General features: G+C 38.4%; 1 protein-coding gene across 1 annotated transcript in view; it reads left to right on the forward strand.

Moving 5' to 3' along the window:
• The first annotated feature begins 361 nt into the window (after window positions 1-361).
• The window catches only part of LOC121305076 (transmembrane protein 132E-like), a 139,726-nt gene continuing 113,487 nt past the window's right edge, over window positions 362-26,600 (forward strand). Inside the window, exon 1 of the mRNA XM_041236604.1 lies at window positions 362-1,463. Coding sequence (XP_041092538.1) covers window positions 1,358-1,463 — 106 coding nt within the window. The 5' untranslated portion in view covers window positions 362-1,357. The remainder of the gene's footprint in view (window positions 1,464-26,600) is intronic.

Genomic DNA, 26,600 nt, shown 5'->3' on the forward strand with positions numbered 1-26,600 from the left:
TCAAGGCAAATAGCTTGAAATTATTTGCGCAACGACTTCTCTACATACTAATTTTGTCCGATTCATACGCAGTGAGCTAATTCTAAACGCTTTACATTAAATTAAATTCAATTAGGGTACTAGATTAATTCGTTTAAACAACAAACCCGTTTGTACCATTAATTATACTCTCTTTCAAGCCATTTTATCCCAAATGAAATTCTACTTCAGATAATTATCTCCGCTCTCTCTCCTGCAACTGAAGGAGCTGGTCGGGGACTGGCGCCGTGCACGAGCCTTGACTGAGGGGTTGTCGGGGACGCGCCAGATAGCGCGCATCACGTGGCCGCGGTTTGCGCCTGCTAAAGTGAGATCTGACATCCTAGTCAGTTTATTCAGTACACAATGAAAGGGATTAAAGCGACCAGCAGAGAAACGCACGGTAACTGAACACCAAGCACAGGAAAACCCTGGGACTGGTTTGAGGAGAGACAGAGGGAGAGCAGAGATCTCTCTTTTGGATGGTATGATGGCAAAGTGAGAACCTAAATCTCTCAGTTCATTAAAGCAATGCACTCGAACGTGAAAGAGTTTTAATTTCTCACTGAGATGGAACTACACCATGCTCTGCAGCTTTCTGTCTAGCAGCTGCTTTGTATGTAGTACAGCTGTGCATGTGAAAATTGCACAGTTGCCTTGCTGAAGTAAGAGAAGTGATCCGCAAAACAACAACAACTGGAAATATAAACACAGCAAGACAAAAACCAATGCCGACCTCTTTAGTGGCTTTGATGACTTTTTTTTTAAAAAAGTCAAATTAAAAATAAAATCGATCTGATCCTGGTGTGCACTCCCGACTCGAGTGGGGTTGAGGAGTGAGTTTCACGCATTGCTGATGTCTCCCTGCCGTCTCGCACTGTGGAACTTTAATAAAGACCGCTGTCCGCGGGTGGCTCGCAGAGGCGCGCGCCGTGGAAACCCCACGCCCTCACTGGGCTCGACTTCATAGTGGAAATCAAAGTTGGCTTCCGTTGAAACGCAGATTTATAGTCACTGCGGCAGCGGATTGCACTGCCGTGTGGAAAGTTATAAACATTTTTGGATACTGATGCAACACGGGAGGGCCAATGAATAATTTGCTCAGCTTGGAAGCCGTGGTTTCACCGCTACTGTCGAAACCCGCAAGCCAATACCGAAGAAAGCATTAGCATAGAGTATAAGAAAACCTGTGATCGTTGGAATTCACATGTATGGTTAACGGGCTTGGAAATAACTACCCCGTGCTTCCCTCAAAATAATCACTCACGTCTTACTACTGCATTGCCATAAACTATTTCATTATTCAAAAACACGTTTACGGACGAGAAGGTCGCTTGATATGATTATATTACGGTATTGTGGATTTACTACAATGGCTACGATGCGCATCCGAAGACTTTCCCGTGGAACTGTCTTGCTGTCTGTCACTGCGCTCATAGCCACGGGTAAGTGCACTTTTTAAACGGAACAATTCCGCCTCATGAGAAACACTCACAGCCGCGAAATGAATGGCATTACAGCGCCAGGGCTGATACGTGCACTGGCTACAGAACTGCTTAAGAATTTGGGTCTTTAAAATTGAGGCTTTTTCCTACTTTCACCCGAAGAAGAGACCTGTGATGTCTTGAAAACTTGTGAATAATTATTATTTAGTTAGTCCAATGAAAGGTATCACTTCTCATTCTCTTTCTCTATCATCTATGGACTCATACTGTTACCATTTCATCTATCTAGGTCTTTAAAAACACAATTAAAAAGTGTGTTGTGGGATGGGAGGATATTCCTAGTTAGGTTACATCCCACGAGTGGCTTCTAGTCTCCATTGGTTTCGCGCATGCATTTCAGCAATAGGGAGCGATAATGATTGAAGAGAGCGGCGACCCTATATCACGATGCCCTGCTCACGCACGTCCTTGTTTACTTCATTTTTCTTTTTATCTTCGTTATGCATTGGGGATTGTGGAACTGCTGTTTCTTACCCGTGTAACCTTTGAGCAGTATTGTAGCCTTCATTGTTATAATATGCTCAGTGTTTAGAATACGGTCATGCAACTGCAGTTAGGACGAGTACGTGTATTTGGGTTAGAAGTATGAAATGCTAACTGGATTCTTACACACTGCATCCCGCCACAAGGCGGTGGCGCGCCCGTATTGAAAGCGACCTAGCAGCACCCCCCACGTTCATTCCACACAAAATAATGTTTTACACTAACGCTGCTAAATGTTTTTTTTTTTTTTTTTTTGGGGGGGGGGGGGGGGGGGGGGGTCATTGCAGTGTGGGTAGAATGGCACATATATTTCACATATAATTATAATGTTGTATTATACTTGAACATTTGGTTAAATAAAATTGCTCTCCCTTCAAACGTACGTGAAAAACAGTTTTTGTTTGGAAAATGAATATGCACAGAACACGACCTGTTTATTAAATGTAGCTGTACAGGAAAATAAAACAGCTGCTCTCCCAGATATAAATAAATACATAAATAAATAAATAAATAAATAAATAAATAAATAGTTGGGATTTTCCCTTGTTGTAAAACTAGCTGCAGTTTATTCCGTATTGCTCACCTAGTTAACCTCACTAAGCATAATAATCGACACAGTTGTTTTGTCTTAAATCAGTCACCACGACGAACCCTTTTCCGCAGATCTTGCAGAGGCTGCTGTCCGCAGACAAGTGGCTCGGTATCCAGTTTGAGGGGCGCTTATTTAAGTGGGAATTCTGGGTGCAAAAACAGAGACGAATAAATACAATTTTAGGGTTATGTAAAAGCAAGTAATTTAAAGGAAATGTACAAATAGGTACATCTAATAATAACAGTAAAGGTAGCTACCCGATATAGTGTAACACCATTATAAAGATTGTAGTGACTTGACATGAAGCATCTGATGTATACGGGCCAGTTAGGTTTCATAAATGAGGGATGCAGTGAGTTCAAGGCGTTTGCAATCTGCAGAGCAGTACAGTAAATAACGCTGATTTTGAGCCACGTGACCTTACTATTTAACGTGCACTTTTATTTGAAGTAGGTGCAATAGTAACCTGCCAATAGGTGTTCCGAGTTTGTAAAAGTTTCTATTGAATTCTGTGCGCCAGTCGAGCATTCGACCCATTGTAGAGTGCAAAGAAAGATATTGTGTACTAAGCCTTATTTTTCTGAAACAAAACAAAGAAACGTTATAGTTATATTGGTACTGAACTTGATAGAATTGTTCTTTAATGTTATATATTTTTGAAGGGAACGGGATAAGCACACGCAGCAATAAAGGTCGACTCTTTCTGTTATTAAGAACAGTGGGCTTTGAGTATCAGTAGCTTTACCATTACATGTTTATAAGCTTAAATTGTACATTATATTTATCTACCACTAAATTCCATTAATTATCACGCTTCCTTAAAATCTGAAATGAGAATTAAGTAATTCTCTGTTTTAAGGGAACCAAAATAGTGAAAAAAGATACATTGCATGTTTCACATATTTTTCAAAATCTGTTTTCGATTTTGCTTCTCTTAAATTGATTGAAATGTAATCACCTTTACCCTTTTTAAAGAATATGTTTCAATATTGGGCAGGCATTTTTGTACCTAAAAAAACCATCCAATTCCTAAATGGGTTTACCCATTCTAGAATGCTTCAAGGGCTTCTTGAACAGGTTAGGTTTACCTGGATGAGAAACATTTACATACATGTTCCTGGAACATCATTCATAGTATAGTGTCTTTATACTGACAGTGCAGTTGGCTTGTTATTATTCGTTTTTCCGAATATGGAAGACGGTAGTCCAGTATTTTATAATGTTGTTATCTGGTCAGACTGTATTTGGGTTTTTCTGTTTTTCTTCTGACTTTCAGCAAACTGAATATACCTGTGTGTGTGTGTGTATATATATATATATATATATATATATATATATATATATATATATATATATATATATATATGTAATATATGTGTGTGTGTGTGTGTGTGTGTGTGTGTGTGTGTGTGTGTGTGTGTGTGTGTGTGTATATGTGTATATATATATATATATATATATATATATATATATATATATATATATATATATATTAAAACTACATTTGCAGCAGCAGCTCGTAAACGGAATCAATGAATGCCATTATTTAAATAGAAAATCCCCCCTTGGCAGTAAAATGTGACATCGAAAGCTTTGTAAGATAACTGTGCAGAATGGCTGCCGTCAAGGACTGATTTATGTTGTAACCTTTTAACCTTTGAGTATTAATTTCCCTTGCCAGTGGCTTATTCCATTCTCCTCTATCCAAAGACCTGGAGTTTAATGTCACAGCTGGAAAATCATGCTTGGCGTTCACCTGGGCTTTGTTCAGTCGTTCAGTATGATGTACTGTCTCGGAGTCACCTTTCTGTATTTACACGTTTTAATGTTGGGACTTGTTCCTTTAGATGGTCAATGGGTCCAATTACAACTAACAAACAGGTTAATACGAAAATGAATTAAATGTAAGGTTTTTTTTTCTGTGATAAAGTTGCAGTTAAAAGAAAGTGTGATTGCACTAAGATTTTAAAAAGCATGTTTCCCTAAAGTACTGAAAATGCTTATGAAAAAACACTCAAAACAAGAGGCATGTTTAAAATGTTTCCAATAAACAAAAAAGAAAGAAATGTTTGTTTTAAAACAGTGCTGTGTGTAAGAAATCCTCTTTGCAACCGGCAATGTTGCTCACACTACGTGTCCCCCCACCTTTTACTGTCCGGAAGGTCTGTAGTCAGTGCCTGGAAGATTTTAGACATTCTCTTACCCTGCGCTCCAGGTGCACCCCACTGTCCTGCCTCTTTAGAATGCTGCTAGATCTTTCTGCATTACTGGCAGACTGTTTGCATTGTGCTGCTCCTATAGATTTATAGTGCTGCAGGGATCATGTCACATGATCAACCTCGTTTGCATCTCTAGCATATAGACTGTGGCAGTCTCAATAACTTTTAAAATATTTATTTGTTTATGAGTTTTCTATTTTCTGAAGGTGCTTGACCTGCACTAATAATTCATGCACACAAGTTTAATGTTTCCTGGAGGTACAGAATACCTTGGAATTTAGCATTTATCTGCTGCCCCCCCTGCAACCCCCCCCCTTTAGTTTACCTAATTCACTATTGTATAGTAATGCATCTTTAAATAGCTCAGCCCCACACTTTCCATTTTCAAGTATCTTCATAGGAGCACATGGTACTGTATAGATTCTAAAGCAGTACATTTTCCATTAGCCATGTGCCTATATACAAGATTACACAGCAGTCTGAACACATATTGACCAGCTTCAATCACACTATAGTTGCTAAAGGTATGGTACTGTGATAAATACATCCTTTCTAAAAATGTCTGCATGGGCTATTTTATATGATGTTTAACAGGATAAAATGACAATTAACAATTATTTTGTTAAAACTTAGACAGAGGAAATGTATTTTCAATTATAAATTACATCCAGTCTTCATTTGAAAGACACTGAAAATGATTTCTAGTAATGGGATTTATTAGTCTATTAAAAATGTTTCACGGTCCACAGCAGATTCTTTTGTTTTATCTAGCCATCAGTCAGCACAAAAATACATTTAGGATTGAAAAACATCACATACTGAAACCAGGCACCCTGCAAAAACGAATAACCTCAAGAATGCACATATGAGAGCGGGCAGTGGACGTCAAACAAAATCTTATACTGGGGCTAAAGCAAAGTGTTACACACTCAAGGACAGTGGTAGGCATTACCCCATCTGCAATTATGTTCTCCCTTTGATGCATGTAACAGTTTAGGGAGATAAAAGTAGTGCAGATATGTGATGAAGGCTGTTGGTATTATCCAGAACAATGCTATTATTCTAATGACCTTGTTAGGGGGCTTCACATTAGGTTTGTGTAAACATTTATCATCAGAATCAGCAGGGATTACTCCCTGTTACTGTCGGCTTGCTTCATGATCTTGATTATAAATATCAGAGCTCATCAGCCACACAGGTTCACACAGCTTTATGACATAATATGCACATCAAACGCCTTCCTATAATCTGCAACAGTGGTGATTTCAAATATCGGTTTTAGCCTATACCACAGTACACAATATCAGTTAATATAAAGCTGTTGTAGTACAAATAAAATACTTTGGGGAATAATATTTGTACAAATAATTCCAGTAAATCTTAACTAGTAAATATTGCCATCACCAAGATTTTCCAATATGAAAAAAACACATTATGGTAAAGGTGAGTTTGAGTATGTCATTTTTTTGAATATTTATCAAACGCCCCTTGCAGATCTTCAGTACTGTACTTCTGGTCAATTTTGTAAAGTCTCATGAAGGAGGTTGCCATTGGAAACGCGTTGATGGAAAAGCAGAGATTGGTATGTGAGCGCCAGCCCGTGCGTCTGCCTTCCGGGAGTTCAGGCTCTTTTAAAGAACAAAAATGGCAAACATTTCAAATGGGTATTTTGTTTGTATTGGAGAAATACATATTTAACCCTTCTATTAGTTTTCAGGTCTATCTGACCCGACTCTAGTTTCCAATTAGCTTAAATGCTATTTTTCTTTTCATTTTCTGTATAATATTTTATGACTTTTCCAAAGTTGGGGTAATGAACTTATCCACAGAAAACAGAACATTTAAGATGTTTATTTTTTTTTTTTAGAACAGGTCATCTATGCAAATAAGATCTTTTGGGTCTCTGTGAACCGTGGCATTTATCTGTACAGATTTGTGTGCAGGAATAAAACAAACCTCTTTAACTTGTTATGTTATTATTATTTCTAGAAATGGCTGCACCTGTCTGGAGATATGTATAAAAAAAAAAAAAAAAAAAAACAATACATATCTACAAGGCAGAGCCTACTTTTCTCTGTCAGTATTGCAACAGCATCTCCCTGGAAGAGACACTCCAAAATCAGAAGCTCCCAGGTTGGTAGTCAAACAAGTTTTATCACAGCTCCTGGACTAAAAGAGCATAAAAGAGTAACACCTTTACAAATAAAAACAGTTAATCAATTTAAGGCTGTTTAAATTAGTTTGAAATTGCAAAAAAAAACATAACAGATTCCTAAATAAACCTAAATTCTGAACATAATAGGAGGGTTAAAAAAATGCCCCAAGGTATCTTGGTCTAGGGGGGGTTCTGCACTGTAGTAAATCAGCTTGGGATAGTCCACGTGATCTCGCTTCAGTGACACCCCGACTCGGCCAGGGAAAGAGTAGTGCGGCTGGGCTTGGACTCCAGGGGTTCAGCAGTGTGGCAACAATCTTGCTTTGTTTGGTGAAAAGAAGCTTTTGGCTTGACAGCAGAAAGGGAGGCTGGTAGCTGAACTTTACACCTCCAGATTGGTGAGTGAATTTTAGCAGTGAGGGGGCATTCAGGGAATCTCAAACAGAGGGGTAAAACTGATTACAAAACGTGTATTAATTTTACTTTATACACATCAGGTAGCTACATTTACATTAGTTATTTTTCTGTTACAGCATAAAAAGTGACCAGATCATTTGTGTCATGCTACATCACAAGTATATTGTGTTGCATATGATTTAAAATAAACTATTTAAAAACGTTGATATTCGCAAAATACCAAGTATATTATTTAAATTTTGTCTTATAAAGATATTTTCGTAGAATAATTTTAAAAAGACTTTACAAAACACCAGGAACTTCTCCATACTGCCAACTCTGTACTGTATTGTAAAGTAATCGATTACCGTGCCTTCAGATTTCCGCTTGTTATCGCTACGCCCGTGACAGAAATACTGGATCGTGGACTTTTATTAACTGCCCTTTTTATTACGTTTTCTAGACATGAGACATTTCAGTGTGAAGTTGTATTTTTTTGCTTTAATTTCTGTATGCTTTGGGTTGTATTTACACTTCAGGGGGTTCAGCCAGCACCCTACTGCATTATGTGCTCTGGGATATTATGGGTTACAACACTTTAACAGAGCTTAAAGACTTTATTTATGACCTGTCCGCATTGGCTGCTCCAGTACTGATTCTTTCAGCTCCTGGCTGTACAGCAGTGCTGCCATGCATTCTGCATTTCAACAATTGTAATCCTAAAGACTTGCTGTAGAGGGCTTAGAACGTGCCCTAGCTCTGCATCCCATCCTGGGTTTCAGAACCCACCTTGTTTAGATATATTATTGAAATGACCAGGTCCTGAACAATCAGGCCCTTGCTAGTCTGCTGTGAATGAACGGAGTGCACTTCTCATCACAGCATGCAGCTGCTGACAGCTATAAGGGAGGAACAATTTAACAGGAAACTCCAGGGTCCTGATCATTTCTACTTAATTGAGAGTACAGTCATTCTGAAAGCCAGGGCTGAGTGCAGGGCTAGTATGAGTTTCAAGCCATGAGAATACTGTAAACACATGTCTCTCCTCTTATATTACTATACTCCCCACAGGCGGCTCTGAGTAGCCAAGGTGTGGTTGCATCTGTAGACTATATACTTGCTGCTATGTTGAGCTTGTCTTAGAAGGATCCACTTTAACAGAGGTACAATCAGCAATTAATTTCCTAATCTAATATGAACCATATTCAATGCATTGAGGACACTATTATTAAAAAGGAAGAGGCAAAAAAAGTGATCTTTGGAAAAGCCTTCAAATAAAACTGAAATCATGTGCACGTTATATAATAAGACAATATGCATTGAGAAAGCACGAAAGTCTTCTCTACATCTGAAAACATGCCTGTGGTAGCAGTATAATATAATATATACAGGGTGTGGGACTCCAGATAGGGCAATTGTTAATCCACTGTTGCAATTCTAGCAGTTATTGTAGCAACAGTTTTGTAGTTACTAATGTGGCCCCGAACTCTTTATAAAACCAGCTACACCACCAAGTCTATGCAGGATAAAAAAAAAAAAAAAAAAAAAAAAAAAACGGGTTTAGTAATTATTCCTTATTTGAAGATTTGCTCAATTAAATCCTTATCAACTTGGTTTTGTTCTGTATTGTCAGACCTTGCATGAAGCACTGTAGTCATGTTGTATAATAGTTTATAAAAATACATCTAATTTGAAACTGTGCTTTTTCCATTAGTGTACAAGAAATAACCAATCAAGGCAACCCTTTTTCCCTTTCTTTCACAGGCATAATAAAGAAAAAAGATTCCAAGAATCTTTGTACAGTGTTTGCAAGGGTTTTCCTCCAACTATTGTGATGTGCCAGCTATCAGAGGTGGCTTCTCCTAGTCTTGATCAGGTCTTTGTGTTCTGAACTGCTTTTGAATATTTTTGGCAATGTTAAATGGTGCGTCAATTCAGATGATGGCGTCATATTTGTCTAGGTATTTTGACTTAATTAAATGCTTGGAAAAACATCATATCAGGCTAAATGGCGTGGGTCCCTGAGTGGTGTGCAGGTTGAGTCATGCAGTCAGGGGAGCGCAGGTTCCTGGCTGTATGCAGTTGCTGGTCTTCACTGGCATTCCAGTGGGTGCACTGACTCTGGTGCTCCTGCAGGTTAGGGAGGCAAAATTGGGTCCTCCTCATAGCTCTACAGTGGACCCCACTGAGTAGGCTCCCAGTGAGTGCAGGGCTGTCCTTTGTCCTCCAGGGGCCGGCAGCTCTCTGACATCCGCTCTCGAGAACCTGGGTGTAAAGAGGTAATCAGTTTGGTTGAGGATGGGAAGACGCACAGTGAACCTGAACTGGGGAATTGCTTCCGTGAGGGAATGTAATGAAGTATTCCAAACTGGGGAGAAAATCGGCTGCAAAATAATGTACATTTTTGTATTTATAAAAAACGAAGAAAACAAAAAATGGATTAACTGCTGGGAGCACTGAATCAGCCAGTTGAGAGGGAGTACCCAGCCATGCAGAAAGACAGGGAAGGTGCTCAAAGTCAGTTTATTAAAGTGTGACAAATGCACAGTTTTCATTTTCCAAGTTAATTAAAATATGGTTTCTTGGCTTATTAAATTAGGACAGAAAAGCCAAGCTGGGGGGAAATTTACAGTGACAATTATAACTGTCACAGTTAGACACAGGCGTGTCTTATGCTCTTTTACAAGTGTGCCAAGTCTTATGAAGTAAGACAGGGCACACTATTGAAAGACTGCATGTACAGTACATTTGTAATACCTATATTAAGCATAGTAACATGGTTTATGGTATTTTGTACCCTATAATATCTTTCTTCTCTGTGTTTCATTGTCTTCTGTGCTCAGTATACTGTTACTTTGCTTTACTATGCTTTTACAATTTTCTGTACAATAGACTCAAATTTCTTTGAAAGCTTCACATTTGAGACATATGTAATGAATGCATGTGCCTGGCATAGAAAATTTATGGAACTCCAATGCTACCCCATTATAGTGTGGAATCGATTATAACACGGTAAAGTCGTGGCTTCCATTTACCCCGTAATGCAATTTGACTCACAAACGTTGGGTTTTATTGTTGTTTTACATTACCGTATTTAAACCCATTTAAGTTGAAACTAGCACATATAGTACTTGTAAAGCGCCCATGTATTTTTTTTTCTAAAAGTAAAAACAAATTGTCTGTTACTGTTACAAAACAAGTACAAAACAACACAAGTGTGTATAAACGTCCTTGGATTCTGTGCTATTTATTTACAGTTTATTATACAAAATATATCATTTAAATGAGAGTGGTGTAAGCTGGGAAGCAGTAAACTGGCCTCAGCTTGGACTGATTGATGTCCGGGTAGGCGGGGACATAAATCCCACATCAACACGGACAGAGCTGACAGCCGAGTCAGACAAGCTGCTGTGTGAATGTGCAACACTGTTTGTGTGTCTCCTTCCTTCATTTTCCACGGTATGCTACCATATTAATTTGACCGTTTTAAAGCATTTCAGAAACAAAAATGCCAATATTCGTTATGGACCCCGACAACCGGGTTATAACAGGGTGGCGCTGCATTTTATTATCTACAACTGCTTTTGCCTGAGATCTGACCAGATTAAACATGCGGAGAGCTATCGGTCATTCCCACTTTTCAATCTGACAGAGTGGTTGCAGAGTCATCATGGGACGCGAGACCTCCTAACATGCTTGTGTCTTTTACATCAACACTAAACCATTAGCAGCACCAGAAGAAGAACAGCTTCAGTCCTGAAGCGTGTCCCCTGTGGGGTTTGAATCTTAGGAAGACTCTGTTGCTGCCTGTTCAGAATCAGGAGTTGTCCTTTTATTTAGTGTATTGATTTATATCCCTCTCTAGAGTTGTAATCAAACAACTACGTCTGCTTTTGTTGTGTGTGGGATGTTTTGCAATGTTAATGCAGGCGGTTCTTATGCCAGCATAGGGAAGGAGACACAATAGCTACAGTCATCATTAGCAGAACAAGGGTAAGGGGCCGGTGGGGTGTAAGGAAGCTTATTTTATCATTTATAATGATTCATGTCCAAGAACCATTGGTTCTATTATTTGAAAGTTTACATACAGTACATACTAGACATCATCATTATATATAATGATATAGCTACTAGCCTTTAACAAAGGTAAGATATTGATCAGTTACCTATTATATAAAAGGTGTAACCCTTGATGATGTGCGGGTCTGGAGTCCTGAACACGTGTCTCTCTGGAAGTGCCCCGTGTTCCCAGCAGTTACACCATATTAAACAATGAGATTACATGTTAGAAAGCCTGTTTGTGTTCTTTGGTTAACTCTAGCCACACCTGAGTAGTTTATGAGGTGTTACAATTCAAGCTGGCCACATGTCTTTTTTTTTCTTGCAACCTATGTCTTATTTCTTAGTATTATTGGTCCATTTCTTCTAACTGTCTTGGTATGTTCCAGCCTCAGGTCTAAAATGGTTGATGGCTTAGCAACCTACTCCCATCAGTGTCTGCTTCCCAGGGATTGATTTCCTGTTAGTGGCAGCAGTTTGCGGAGCAGGCCTTATTGGCAGTCCTGTTGCTAGGCAGACCTTGGTAACAGTCCCATGAAACATTATCATTGCTACTCATAACATATTACCAGCACGTTTTCATCCTACAGGGGGTCATTTCAGTTTTACAGAGGGGGCATTGCCAGCATAGGACTGCTTCTGTACTTATCTAAACCTGCTTTTTTATATGAAACAGCTTTTGGCTTTAGAAAATCTGTGCAGATCCAATAGCTCGATCTTGTTTAATAGAGTCAAAATTGCTTTGTACACTATTGAAATGTTCCGACATACAAAGTCCGGTAACACAATATAGGACACAGAATGTTTACAGCTTTCTTGTGAATGTTTCTTATAAATAAATTGGATTACTTTATTGGACAGTGTTGTAACCAATGCAATATCTATTTCGATATTTCGAGTTCCACAATGAAAGAGACATGTTTGTTGTCTCAAAACATCTTCTATGAGCAGCAGTGAATATCTGTCTCTCTGTATTGAGAGCAGCAGTGAATATCTGTCTCTCTGTATTGAGAGCAGCAGTGAATATCTGTCTCTCTGTATTGAGAGCAGCAGTGAATATCTGTCTCTCTGTATTGAGAGCAGCAGTGAATATCTGTCTCTCTGTATTGAGAGCAGCAGTGAATATCTGTCTCTCTGTATTGAGAGCAGCAGTGAATATCTGTCTCTCTGTATTGAGAGCAGCAGTGAATATCTGTCTCTCTGTACTGAGAGCAGCAGTGAATATCTGTCTCTCTGTATTGAGAGCAGCAGTGAATATCTATCTCTGTTGAGAGCAGCAGTGAATATCTGTCTCTTTGTATTGAGAGCAGCAGTGAATATCTGTCTCTCTGTATTGAGAGCAGCAGTGAATATCTGTCTCTCTGTATTGAGAGCAGCAGTGAATATCTGTCTCTCTGTATTGAGAGCAGCAGTGAATATCTGTCTCTCTGTATTGAGAGCAGCAGTGAATATCTGTCTCTCTGTATTGAGAGCAGCAGTGAATATCTGTCTCTCTGTATTGAGAGCAGCAGTGAATATCTGTCTCTCTGTATTGAGAGCAGCAGTGAATATCTGTCTCTCTGTATTGAGAGCAGCAGTGAATATCTGTCTCTCTGTATTGAGAGCAGCAGTGAATATCTGTCTCTCTGTATTGAGAGCAGCAGTGAATATCTGTCTCTCTGTATTGAGAGCAGCAGTGAATATCTGTCTCTCTGTATTGAGAGCAGCAGTGAATATCTGTCTCTCTGTATTGAGAGCAGCAGTGAATATCTGTCTCTCTGTATTGAGAGCAGCAGTGAATATCTGTCTCTCTATATTGAGAGCAGCAGTGAATATCTGTCTCTCTGTACTGAGAGCAGCAGTGAATATCTGTCTCTGAATTGAGAGCAGCAGTGAATATCTGTCTCTCTGTATTGAGAGCAGCAGTGAATATCTGTCTCTCTGTATTGAGAGCAGCTGTGAAGTATCTGCAAGGAGCATTCCTTACATTTTCAGCTGTGACAGCTTCAAATAACTTACTATTAAAAAAGCATCATCATAATGTGTGCATGTTGCATATACAGCAGGAAAATGTCCAATCTAAGAAATGAGGGCTATACATATTAGGTAAGATTTACTGGGATTATTTAGATAGCACCATGTGCTTTTGGATGAGTTCCTCCTGTAGTAGAATATATTATTATTGTAGTGTACTCTGTCTTCCGTACATTGGAGAAAGTAGATAAATCATTCAGCAGTGGCGAGGGAGACTGGTCCATTCATCTACCCATCCACTGTGCATCATGCACCATAATTTATAGCATCCTGTCATGTCTGCATCCATCCCATATTCTGTCCGCTATGCTTCGTGTGTTGGATATGTTCTTAGATTTTATTTTATTTGGTTGGCACGGACAGCATACAACCATAACCACGACATAAGGTGAATAAATACTTATTTCTAAAAACAATTCTAACCATAACACAACTATATTAAATACATAACAAACCCCCTTATTAAAGTTGCCCATGTTAATTTGCACTGTACCCATGATGTTCCCATTGGTTATACAATACAGTGCATTTTACCTAATTGCAGGTTACTTTTTGCCTGATCACTGCCTTGACACACCATAGACTTTGTAAGGTGCTGGAAGTTGTCTAGAGGGACCCATGCATGATTATACAGTACGGTACACTTACCGTGGTTTGCCATCTTTTTAAATATGCTTCACCATAACTCCCTGTGTTCCTAATAATTATGACAATTTTGCTTCTGTTTCAACATTGTGCCAATCAGTGGGGTTGTTTGATGACAAGGACCTGCAGTGGGTGCTATTGTGGCAAAGTGGTTTGCAGTGAGCAGGTGTAGAGGTGATGATGCAGTGCACAGTAACAAATGACCAAACAATGTTCACAGTCAAGGCAGCTTTACTGTGGCTCTTCCATCCGTTAACTAAAAGTGCTGGCAAATACACAGCAATGTGCATTTGCACAACTGAACAATGCAGGGTTTCAGTCCTGAAACAATAATAAGTACAGCAATGTACAGACATGACTCTGCGTCCTTTTCACGATGCTCGTGCCTGTGGGAATACACAAGTAATAGTGACCAGTGCAGTTAGTAACACCAAACAAATACAAAACACTCACAGCATTTTATGGTTAAACAGCTGTCTGTGCGTAACCATAACTAAAGGATCAGACTGCTTCATCACTCCCCTACTATACCCTCAGCCACGACCACTTTGGCAGCGAGTGCAGTCACGCGTTCGCCAATCCATGACTGACACGTCACCTATCGCATTAGGACGATGACTTCTGGTATTGTGACTCCACCCCCTTTCCGAATGGTCGGCTTCCAACTGACCCTGGAATGAACTGCCAAGCCATCCTTGCTCTGTTTCCCTTATATAGCGCCCTCACAGGTCAGGAGGAAGATTTATAACCAAGATTCAGTCTTTCTCTGTCACAGCTATCCATGAGGGTATTGGAGAAGAGATTTGTTTCTGAAGTGAATAGTCTACCTGAGGGTCTTTTAGCCTGCTATACTGTAACGTTTCCTCAGGAGTTTGATTCTCTAAGGGTTCACATGCAGCAGTAATTCAACATCAGTGATTAAACTCAATCTGGGCTTGGTGTTTAATGCAGTTTGGATATGCAAATATTGAAACCCTTATCTTTAAAGAGTGCTGGGGAGTAACAGATTCCAATATGATTACATTTTTCAGTAACTTGTATTTGTAATGGTTCATTTTTCAGACAGACCGTATATGCTAATTGATTCTATTTTATGTGAAAACATTGTGTAGTTACTTTTTGTTACATTTAATAAAAGGACTATGGCCAATGCATAAAGTGGAAATCAGAAAACGCTGTGTGTTACAATGCAAGTCTTACATGGTACATTAACACGCTTGTCATGTCATCTAACTAGAATATGGCATCAGATGAGGCAAAGAGTGAATATATTTCGAGCTGCAGCCTGGCCAAACTATTTGTAACTGTTTCTACTTTCTTAAGTAATAAGTTACTGTAACAAATTTTGTTCAAGCAACCTGTAACTGTAACAGAGCAACATAATTTAGATATTTTATTTAATATCATGTAATCAAATAAACTACAAAATGATCTCTCAAAAGTCTACCAGAAGCCATAATAGTAGTACCGTATTTTGTGTTAGATTTTGAAATTTTTCAGTATTGTCAGTTTTTAATTAAGTATATTTATTTATTTATTAATATACCGCTTTTTATGCAAAAGTATCGCAGCACTGTGCAGTACATAGCAGAAAGAACAAACCACAGTACATTGGTATAGCATGTCACACACAACTGCCACAGTCAGACCATTTAAATAACAGATTTAAATAACAGTATACACATAATAATATAAAAGCAGCAATTTTAAAGTTACTAAAACCCACTAAGATAAGAAAGCCATTTTATAAAAGTGTGTTGGAAAACTACAAAGCTGTATGTAATTTAAGATGTTCACATAACGTTATTCAGCAGGCTTCTATTGAGGATATTTTATACCAACATGAAAAACAAATAAATAAACACACAGATGAATAGACGGATAATAATACAGTGGAAATATACTCAATGGAAATCACACATGATTACAGGTGGGTGATTGCTAAACTAAAATGAAATATTTGTGCACGATATTTGTGCTGTTTAGAGATGATATATAATACCATTAAAAAATCAATTCAAGATCATTATTTTCTTTTCCTGTCATTTTTTTTGGTGCATTTCTGAGTCATCCCCTGAGACCCTTTGAAGTGCCCCATGGATATGTGTACCCCTGTTGAAAACTCCTGTTCTAACTGAAGCTCTTGTTAGTTAGGACTTGGTCTCAAATACATTTTTCAATTGCATAGAACACCAGTAACGAATCAACAGTGGGTTAGGTTAGACTGGAGGGGGTGTGATTACTGTTTGAGTTCAGGCAGTCATGTAAATTATACTGCCTACTCGCTCTGACTGACACTGGTGTCTTCGGAGCAACACAGTGTAAAATTTATTAAAATATTTAAATATTTATTTGTTGATTTATATATTAATTTTTAATTTTGGCTTAAAATATGCTCCTGCCAAAAGCAGCTCCTGAACTTATAGTCAAAGCACCTTAACAGAGACACATATCTTCACAAGGTCCTGAGATTGAAGCCCAATGATATTTCCATCAAGCCTGGGCTTGCAGGTAAGTCTTATGTGAAGAAGTTTGATGGACGATTTGTCCACAAGTATATATTTAAGTATCTTTAGATATAGGTGCAGGACTGAATAGCTGATGAGTCTACTAGTCAAATAGAAAAGTGACAGTAACATGATTGTGAAGTAATTGTGAAGATAAAGATAGATGGTGCAGTTGCAGTTGCAATGCATTAACATATAAATTACTTTTTAGAACAGTAATGAATAGTTTAAAAAACATCCAAGCAGTAAAATATATCCTACTGCACAAACAACAAGTGTTACAAAAGAATAGCTGTACCAATAGAGCCAATCGATTAGCAGTCATTCTACCCGACTACATACCACACAACTTGGGAATGGCTGAATTAATATTACTTTCCATTCACTTTTGAGTGGCATTATAGAGTAAAGCCGGCTGCCCGTGTTGACACGTTTTTGTTTGAGAACTCATGAGTGAATGAAATGGCTGCTCTCGACCCCCCGTTGGGTACCCTGCGCTGCTCTCGACCCCCCGTTGGGTGCCCTGCGTGCTGCAGAAAGGAAAGAGGGGGCGACCCCTTTGTCACGCTGTTAGAGCTGCTACGTGTCACACACAGCAGTGCTCTTGACTTTGCCTTGAATACTAAATACCTCTTTGGCTGCATAGAAAGAAATGACTGTTTGTTTTTCATATCAGGCAAAGCAAACCACGGCATGATGAGGTCTTCTGAAGAGATTAACAAGCTCTGTACCAAATATTGTTTCTTTCACTAATAGGTCATTTGATGAGATACCAGGTTTATTTTGTAAACATTTTTACTGTAATATGGTACAAATTAGTGTTTCCAGGTAATTCAAATTAAAGAACATTTGGCTATTGGTTGACATTTTGAAGGAACTTCAAAAACATCATGTTAATACCAGCACTATATTATGTACAGGAGTCTCAAATGTACGCATAAATACAGTTGGTTTCTTAACCTGTATAAATAATTGATGCCTTAATTACTTACAAGGAGCTGACAAATGTAACCTTATTTCTTTCCACAGAAAGTGGTAAGAGTACGGAATGGGTTACCTAACCAAAGGATCACTGGGATCCTTTTAGAGCTGACTTGAGTTTTATAAATCGGCTGCTAGGATCCAGCCGAGCATTGATGGGCCAAATGGCCTCCTCTCATTCATAAAAGGTTTTTATGTTGTCGTTGCCTTAGCACCGAACTGCATTCTCATTATAGTGCACCTGCATTGCCATTGAAGATTATTCACATGCTGTAGAATCTAATTCTTGCTTACAGACTGGCAATTGGTTCAAGCAATACACTTAGATGCTAATGCTATGCAGTTTAGCAAATTAGTTCCAAAGGCGTCCCTTGCCAGTTAGACCTCTGTATACAGTACATAAAGACCTAATGCGCCTACCGCAGTCATTTTATTAGAAAACCATTACTAGGAACCTTACTGAAGTAGACAGATCTGAATAGAAACAGCTTGTTTTTGTGTGCTGGCTGATTACCAGTTGAATTGCTCCTATTTATACTTTTAACAATGCAAGCTGGCTTGGTGCTATTGCCTAGAGATTTAACAAGAAACTAATCTAGTCATCCAGTTTTCTGACCACAGCTTTGAAGCCTCGGACTAGTTCTTCAGAGCTGTGATAATAATGAATTTAAATAAGGATTCAGTAATGAGGGAAGCAGTGAAGTTAGCCCTTGGGGGATTATTTAGATATCATTTCCCAGCAACATTATGCTTGATGAATCATTGGCTAAATTAACTTGAAGCGGTACCTGTTGCGTATGTGTGGTGTTTAAAGTTTTAAATGCCTGAATTATGTGATCTGTGGTTTAGTGTCTAAGATGATGTTTAAAGGATGTGTTTTGTACCAAACGGCGATTAATATTTTCATGCAATATTCGCCAAAGAAGGACATACATAACTACTTACTTTAAAATCATAATTCGTATTCTTTTAAAACATGAAGCAAATAAATGCTCTCCATAAATGCATTCATATACAACTGAACATTTTATTATAGAGATATAATATATGCATTGAGAGGCCTGTGAATAAACTTGGGTTGTAACAGTTATTGGGAGTATTACATTGTAGGGATTTATCGTGATGTCTGTACACCCATACTCTAAATCACATTTTAGCCTTGGTACTAACATCTCGTTTGCTTATCTAGTGGCATCTAGCTAACACAAGACCTGTAGGTTTGTTATATATGTTGCAAATGTTTTGAAAGAAACATGTTTATTTTTTTTTTTATTTTAAAACATATTGGACTACACTTGCTTACAGAAATCTGTTTGTAAGCCGTGGTTTCAGTTGCTCGGTCACTTGGAGAGTGAGATTGTCTCCACCCCTTCAATGGCGTCTTTTAACCAACCAGCTGCTTCCCCTATTGACCAGCTTGATTTCAGACTGTAACAAGACCCTGAAGACGTTGCTGAGGTTATCACCTGAGAACAAGGCACAGAAACAAAGAGCTTTCTTTAACCTAAAGTAGTACAGTGTGTTTATTTCAAAACTCCATGTTTGAGAACTATTCAAGGGAGTGCAAAACAGGTCAGATTTACAGAATGTTGTTTGCTGCAGTTAATTCAGAAGTGAAGTCTGCTTGTTCCCTCAGTCTGTGAGCCAACGCCCAGTGTATGATCCCCATGCTGCAGCAGGGCAATAAGACCATGCTGGGTGTGTCGAGGGCCCTAGTGTTCTTCCTGGATGACGGTAATGATTGTATTGCTGTGATTAATGGGGTTTCAGACAGTGCTGACTGCCACACCAACTCTGTAAATCCGATCATCTCCAGTGCTAAACTCAAAGACTCTTTAATCCTGTTTAACTTTGTAAGGACACAGATCTCCAATAACTCTTAGAGAGTTTACTTAAGGGACACAGCCTGGAGAGTGGACAAGACATGGAGGAACGTTCAGTCTAGACCAGATTTTACAACCGGCACACTTCCTTATTCCTGGTGCCATATCACCCAAGCTGAATTTTTAGAACTCTGAAGTCTTTTCCTGCTGCGATTGACTCCATCGTGATGCAGAAAATTCACTTTACCCATAGCCGATCTGAAGAAGAAAAGTTTTTGTACTTCTGAAATGTAAATAAATAAATCAGATGGTTTGATAATGTCATTTAAAAGTGTAGGTCTGCAATGTATTTATTTGGCTACCTTATTAACATTTTTATAGTTTGACACAATTGTGGCCACCCTGTAGAATAATCCCATCTAGTTTCACTTTTACATGAATGGATGAAAACAAAATAAATATGGTCTATGATTAGAATATAGTTTTATGTTAGATTTATAATGGAGTGTTTAAAGTTGTAGATGAACATCCGCTAAATACAATACAGTACTTGCTTTAAGTAATACAATATAAATAAATAAATAAATGAGTTGGTTTGATAATTGTATTTAAAGGCATATAACTGCAATGTATTTATTATATGTTTTTTGGTAGTTTTTTTTTTTTATTTCCAAAGTAGTCTAGTTTGACACATTAGGGGAATGAAAACTCGGTAATTCAAAGTAGTCTCACTTTGACATGAAGGGGTTGTCTGATCTTCTGGTATTGGCTTTGGGTAAAATTAATTTTCTGAATCGTGTTGGATAGTTGAATAGTTCTCAAACGTGCAGTTTTGAAATAAACACACGGTACTACTTTAGGTTAAAGAAAGCTCTTCGTTTCTGTGCCTTGTTCTCAAGTGATCACCTCTGCAGTGTCTTCTGGGTCTTGTTACGGTCTGCAATCAAATTTGCAAGACAAGCCCGAACTGAACACGAAAAGATTTAGGGGTCTAAAAATGTAAATTAATACCAAGCCGATGGGGTTGACCCGATCCCGGTGGTGTTGTTTTTCTGTATATATACATACACACACTGGAGAGACCACACTTCAATTCTGGTCACCACATTACCAAAAGGGCCTTTGAGAGAGTCCAACCAGACTAATTCCAAGCCTAAAGGAATGAGTTGTGAAGATAGGCTGAAATAACAGACTCTTTTTAGACCTGAACAAAGAAGAATAAGACTTGATTGGAGACATTTTAAAAGGAGTTGACAAACACTAACCAACACTTTAAGCGCAACACAGCAGCCAAGCTAAATGGGTTATTTTCATGTGCAAGATATCAACTCTTAATTATCTCCAAGCTGAGCGTTCAGAAGTGTAATAAAGTCCTAGCTGGCGTTGTTCCTGCTGTACAGCGTTGGAGTGTCTTTGTCATTGCCAGCAAGGGAGTCAGCCTTATAGAAGAAAACCACATTTAAATCATACCCTCTTTAGTGCAGTTAAATTCACTTTCCAGCCCAGAGGTGGCTGCATAAGCAACACTTTAGGATGTTTTGATCAAGGCTTACAGATGCAAATGTCACTGCTTCAATTGCAGTCACGTTTTTTTTTTTTTTTTCATTGCGAGAATTACGTTATTTCAGTTCTCCTTAAAATAAATTGAGGGATCATTCACAAAATGGCTTAAATCTGTGTGTGTTACATTCCGGAGAACTAAACTTAGTGATCCTGCAGGCCAGCTGCAGCGAAAGAGGCCAACCTTTGTTTTCTTGAATACTGGAGCTTGGGAAAATTTCCTTCACAAATGATACCGTTTACTTAAATCTAGCAAAGCTGCCTAGCTGCTTTACTTAAGTTCTGAAATACTATTTACAAATGCAATGCAGCGTTTTTTTTTTTTTATTACTCAGTAATATTGTGGTGAAATACAGCTTGATATTTGTTGTACAAATGAGACCACCGTTTTTTAATGTTATTTTTATTAATTAATTAATTATTAAAAATATGAACACCAAGATAGATCATGACACTCCCATGAAAAGCAGCACCCACACTTTACTATAGGCCTAGGCACATTCATTAATTGCAAATCCATTAAAAACCTTTTTATATCATAGGCTGTGTGAGTGAAAATGATGACTAATTAGGAGTTCAACAATAACATGGCAGAATATGAACGAAACTTTCCTTCCCATTGAGTACAACACTGTCCATTAATATGAATATCTACATTCTACTTCACATGGTCTGTTTTAACAAACAATCTGTAATCATATTGCTCTACATGCTGTGCTACTTTCACTGCCTGGCTGCTGTAAGGTTTGTTTTCTAATTAAAAATAATAAGTCAGTCTTCTTCAGGTACTTCAGTCAGGTACAAAGCAAGACAATACTGTAAGATCTACAAGTTTACAGGTCTCAGCAGGTAGAATCTTGAGCAACACAGCTGCAGGTTAACCTGCAGGTGTCGACAGGTGGTATTCAAGCCCTGAAACAATTGTTACAGACATTAATATAGTGGGCACGTCGTGGGGTTCCACCCAAAACAGGTGTAACCTAGTAATTCTTACCAATAGCAAAGCCGACCATCCTCCAAGAGGAAGTGGAGTTCTAGATTTCTATTGTGTCATTAAGCAGAAGTAAAAAGCTTAATTCCACTGTGTATATATATATTCACCCCCTTTGCTATTAAGCCTCTAAATAAGATCTGGTGCAACCAATTACCTTCAAAAGTCACATAATTAGTTAAAAAAGTCCACCTGTGTGCAATCTAAGTGTCACATGATCTGTCACATGATCTCAGTATATATACACCTGTTCTGAAAGGCCCCAGAGTCTGCAGCACCACTAAGCAAGGGGCACCACCAAGCAAGCGGCACCATGAAGACCAAGGAGCTCTCCAAACAGGTCAGGGACAAAGTTGTGGAGAAGTACAGATCAGGGTTGGGTTATTAAAAAATATCTGAAACTTTGAACATCCCATGGAGCACCATTAAAGCCCTTATTAAAAAATGGAAAGAATATGGCACCACAACAAACCCGGCAAGAGAGGGCCGCCCACCATAACTCACAGACCAGGCAAGGAGGGCATTAATCAGAGAGGCAACAAAGAGACCAAAGATAACCCTGAAGGAGCTGCAAAGCTCCACAGCGGAGATTGGAGTATCTGTCCATAGGACCACTTTAAGCCGTACACTCCACAGAGCTGGGCTTTACGGAAGAGTGGCCAGAAAAAAGCCATTGCTTAAAGAAAAAAATAAGCAAACATTTGGTGTTCGCCAAAAGGCATGTGGGAGACTCCCCAAACATATGGAAGAAGGTACTCTGGTCAGATGAGACTAAAATTGAGCTTTTTGGCCATCAAGGAAAACGCTATGTCTGGCACAAACCCAACACCTCTCATCACCATCCCCACAGTGAAGCATGGTGGTGGCAGCATCATGCTGTGGGGATGTTTTTCATCGGCAGGGACTGGGAAACTGGTCAGAATTGAAGGAATGATGGATGGCGCTAAATACAGGGAAATTCTTGAGGGAAACCTGTTTCAGTCTTCCAGAGATTTGAGACTGGGACAGAGGTTCACCTTCCAGCAGGACAATGACCCTAAGCATACTGCTAAAGCAACACTCGAGTGGTTTAAGGGGAAACATTTAAATGTCTTGGAATGGCCTAGTCAAAGCCCAGACCTCAATCCAATTGAGAATCTGTGGTATGACTTAAAGATTGCTGTACACCAGTGGAACCCATCCAACTTGAAGGAGCTGGAGCAGTTTTGCCTTGAAGAATGGAGAAAAATCTCAGTGGCTAGATGTGCCAAACTTATAGATACATACCCCAAGAGCCTTACAGCTGTAATTGCTGCAAAAGGTGGCTCTACAAAGTATTGACTTTGGGGGGGGGGGGGGGGGGGGGAATACTTATGCACGCTCAAGTTTTCTGTTTTTTTTGTCTTATTTTCTTGTTTGTTTCACAATAAAAAATATTTTGCATCTTCAAAGTGGTAGGCATGTTGTGTAAATCAAATGATACAAACCCCCAAAAGATCCATTTTAATTCCAGGTTGTAAGGCAACAAAATAGGAAAAATGCCAAGGGGGGTCAATACTTTCGCAAGCCACTGTATATATATATATATATATATATATATATATATATATATATATATATATATATATATATATATATATATATATATATTCTTATTCACAATATGCAGCATGTTTTTTTTTATTTAAGTTCTGATTAAGTCTTCTGAATTTACATTACACTTTGAAAACAACAAGATGTTTTAATCTTCTTAGGCACACTTGCTGCAGAAAAGCGATACTGTTTGAGCAGATTTAATTGTTCATCGGAAGCAAAGAGATGAAAGTGACAGGCCAGTTAAACAATATAATTGACTTATCAGCACTGAGGACCTCATAGGTCAACTGTTGTGAGTGAGCTGATAAGAGGCCTCGAGGGCAGTTAGCTGACAAGATGGCATCTCTGCATTAACATTAACAATCAAAGCTTTAGAAACAAAAAAGGAAACGATTAATGCTATCTGTTGCATACGTGTGATAGCTATATAAGGTATTTTATAAATATTTTACTTTATCACAGTTAATAGTTTAATAGAAGAAATTGTACCAGACTGAAAATGTACATAGGCTTATGCTTATATTAAGGAAGATTAAATAGTATTCCTTTCGTAAATAAAGAAGTGATAACATTACATTTGATCAGAAAAGGAATATGATTTAATTTAATCTTATTACAGCTTGATCCTTGTCTCACCCTATACTGTTGACTCAAAAAAATAAACTCCAGTCAAGATCAGCAAAGAAATTAACCTTCGCAAAATATGTAGTTATCTAATTTAAATTGTCAGAAGGCGCTTTCTCGTGCTCATTGATTGGTACCAAAAAATGGAACAGGCACGACATTTAATCATAAATGAACACGCTTTTAACAGGTTCCTTGCTGTTTTAAGTGATGAATTTCATCACCTTTAACAGTAATACTTTAATAGTAGAAAGTGGCTGAAAACTGGAAAAAAATTTACAAAACAGATACCATGTCATATTAAATGGTAAGTGTTGATATAGATAGATATAAAAATAGATTCTATGAAGTAACCATTTCGTAAAATATTCAGATATGTAATGTTTTCATACAGGAAGGGCCTTGTTTGCAGATTGGACATTGGAGGATAGCATAGAGATAGAGCAAGATGGAAAGTGGAAATCAAAGAGTGAAGATACAGTTTCTTAGACAGAAAAGGGACTAGATTTGCAGCAGTAATCAGCAGTAAACTAGAATCTCTGAATTTTCTATTATTGAATTGCTACTGTGTAATCTAATAACTATACTTGTTGTGTAGAAATGAAATTACAAAGACAATAAGATCATTTATTCACAAACAAAAAAAAAAAACATGTTTTTGAAAATAAACAATTTCACCCTGAATATCACCACAAGTCTCTTCACTTTCAATATGATATTAGATCAAACATTGCCAAAGTGTAAATAAAAACCCCAGCGCTTCCCCGTAGCTTGGAGGTTGGAAGTTATTCACAATGTTTCCGTACTACCCCATTTTAAGGACTTAAAAATATGGTCACCTTACCCAATGATGTATGTTGGTCTGCTGTCTGAACGAGATACTAAAGACTTTTTGTAAAAACAGACACCCTTATGAAAGTTTACCCTGATAATCTTGCTGTTTTTCCATGCTTGTACGATGCATTTATGATATTATCATGGTTTACCACGTTTTAATTATTTACTGCACCTCTCTGGGCTACACAATACTTCCAATGTTGTACCATGCTTTCACTGTGCTTTGTTATACTTTGCTATGCTTCTGCTATGGAGAACTTTTATCAATCAATCAATCAATATTTATATAACGCCTTTCATACAAAAAGTTTATCAAAACGCTGTACAGGACAAAACACCAGAAAATCAAAATACAACTCATGTGTATAGAAACGAAAGAAAAACAGGGTTTAGAATTCAGTTTAAAAAGGCTAATATAAAAAACAGAAAAATCAAAATATAATAAATGTGTATAGAGATTAAAGAGAAAGACAGTTTAAAATTCAGTTTAATAAAGCTGATCTAAAAAAGTAAGTTTACCAGTTTGTTAAATATAGTTGTTTTAACCAATAAAGCTCATTCATAACTGCAACCAAGTATAGAAAGACAGTTTCTAAATTAGTTTAGAAAGTTTCTAAAATGATTATTAAAAACTCATTTGAAAATTATTATTATTTCAAGATTTAAAAATGTGTATTCAATTTATATTACTGTGCATGTTTCTGGAGTCGCAAGCCATTTTGCAGTGAAGAAGACAATATATGTGTGCTACATGAAGCCCAGTACATCGAATTCCAAATTTCTATAAGCACATATCATAAAATGTGTATTCAGAGTTTCCGTTAACCCATAGATAACGGTCAGAGATCGTTTCAAAAGCTCGTTGACTGGCAGAGACAGAAGCCTCAAGTTAGTCTGACTGGCAACAAAACACGTGAGAGGCAGTTATAAACCCTCTCTCTCATTTAGTTACCGTGCCCATAGATAGCTGCCATCTTGACGCGTGCATGCCTATTTACATCAGCCCGCGCTCAATTCTTTTTTTTTTTTTTTCATTTCACAGGGCGTGAGCTGGGGGGTATATATATATATTCGTATGAGCTTAACATGCAGCCTACAGCACTCAGTATTCCCAGGTGGTCTCCCATCCAAGTACTAACCAAGCCAAACATTGCTTTGCTTAAGCATTGCATGGTAAGTTCGATTTGAAGAGCTTTTTGCCGTCAGAGACGTTGCCCAGGGGTCACTACAAGGAAGTAGCTCTTCTTGACCCCCAGCTGGGGGGTAAGGATAAGGCAGAAGAAGCAGAAGGGAGCGGTAAATAGGACAAAGTGCCGGCTAGAAAGGACCGGACCTAGGATAGAAGATCAGGCGAGGCCCACTCTAGTAGCAGACCAGCGAAGCTGGACATGGAAGCTAGGATAGAAGGTGGTCACTAACTGAGGGCGGCGATGCCGACACAACCCAGGGGCGAAGGACCCAGCAACCGAAACCGGATAGAAGGATGGTCACTGACTGAGGGCGGCGATGCCGACACAACCCAGGGCCAAAGGACCCAGCAACCGAAGACAGGATATGGAAAGTGGTCAGTGACTGAGGGCGGCGATGCCGACACGAGCCCAGGGCCGAAGGACCCAG

The sequence above is a fragment of the Polyodon spathula genome, chromosome 41 (assembly GCF_017654505.1).
Source record: "Polyodon spathula isolate WHYD16114869_AA chromosome 41, ASM1765450v1, whole genome shotgun sequence".
In the NCBI taxonomy this organism is placed as follows: Eukaryota; Metazoa; Chordata; class Actinopteri; order Acipenseriformes; family Polyodontidae; genus Polyodon; species Polyodon spathula.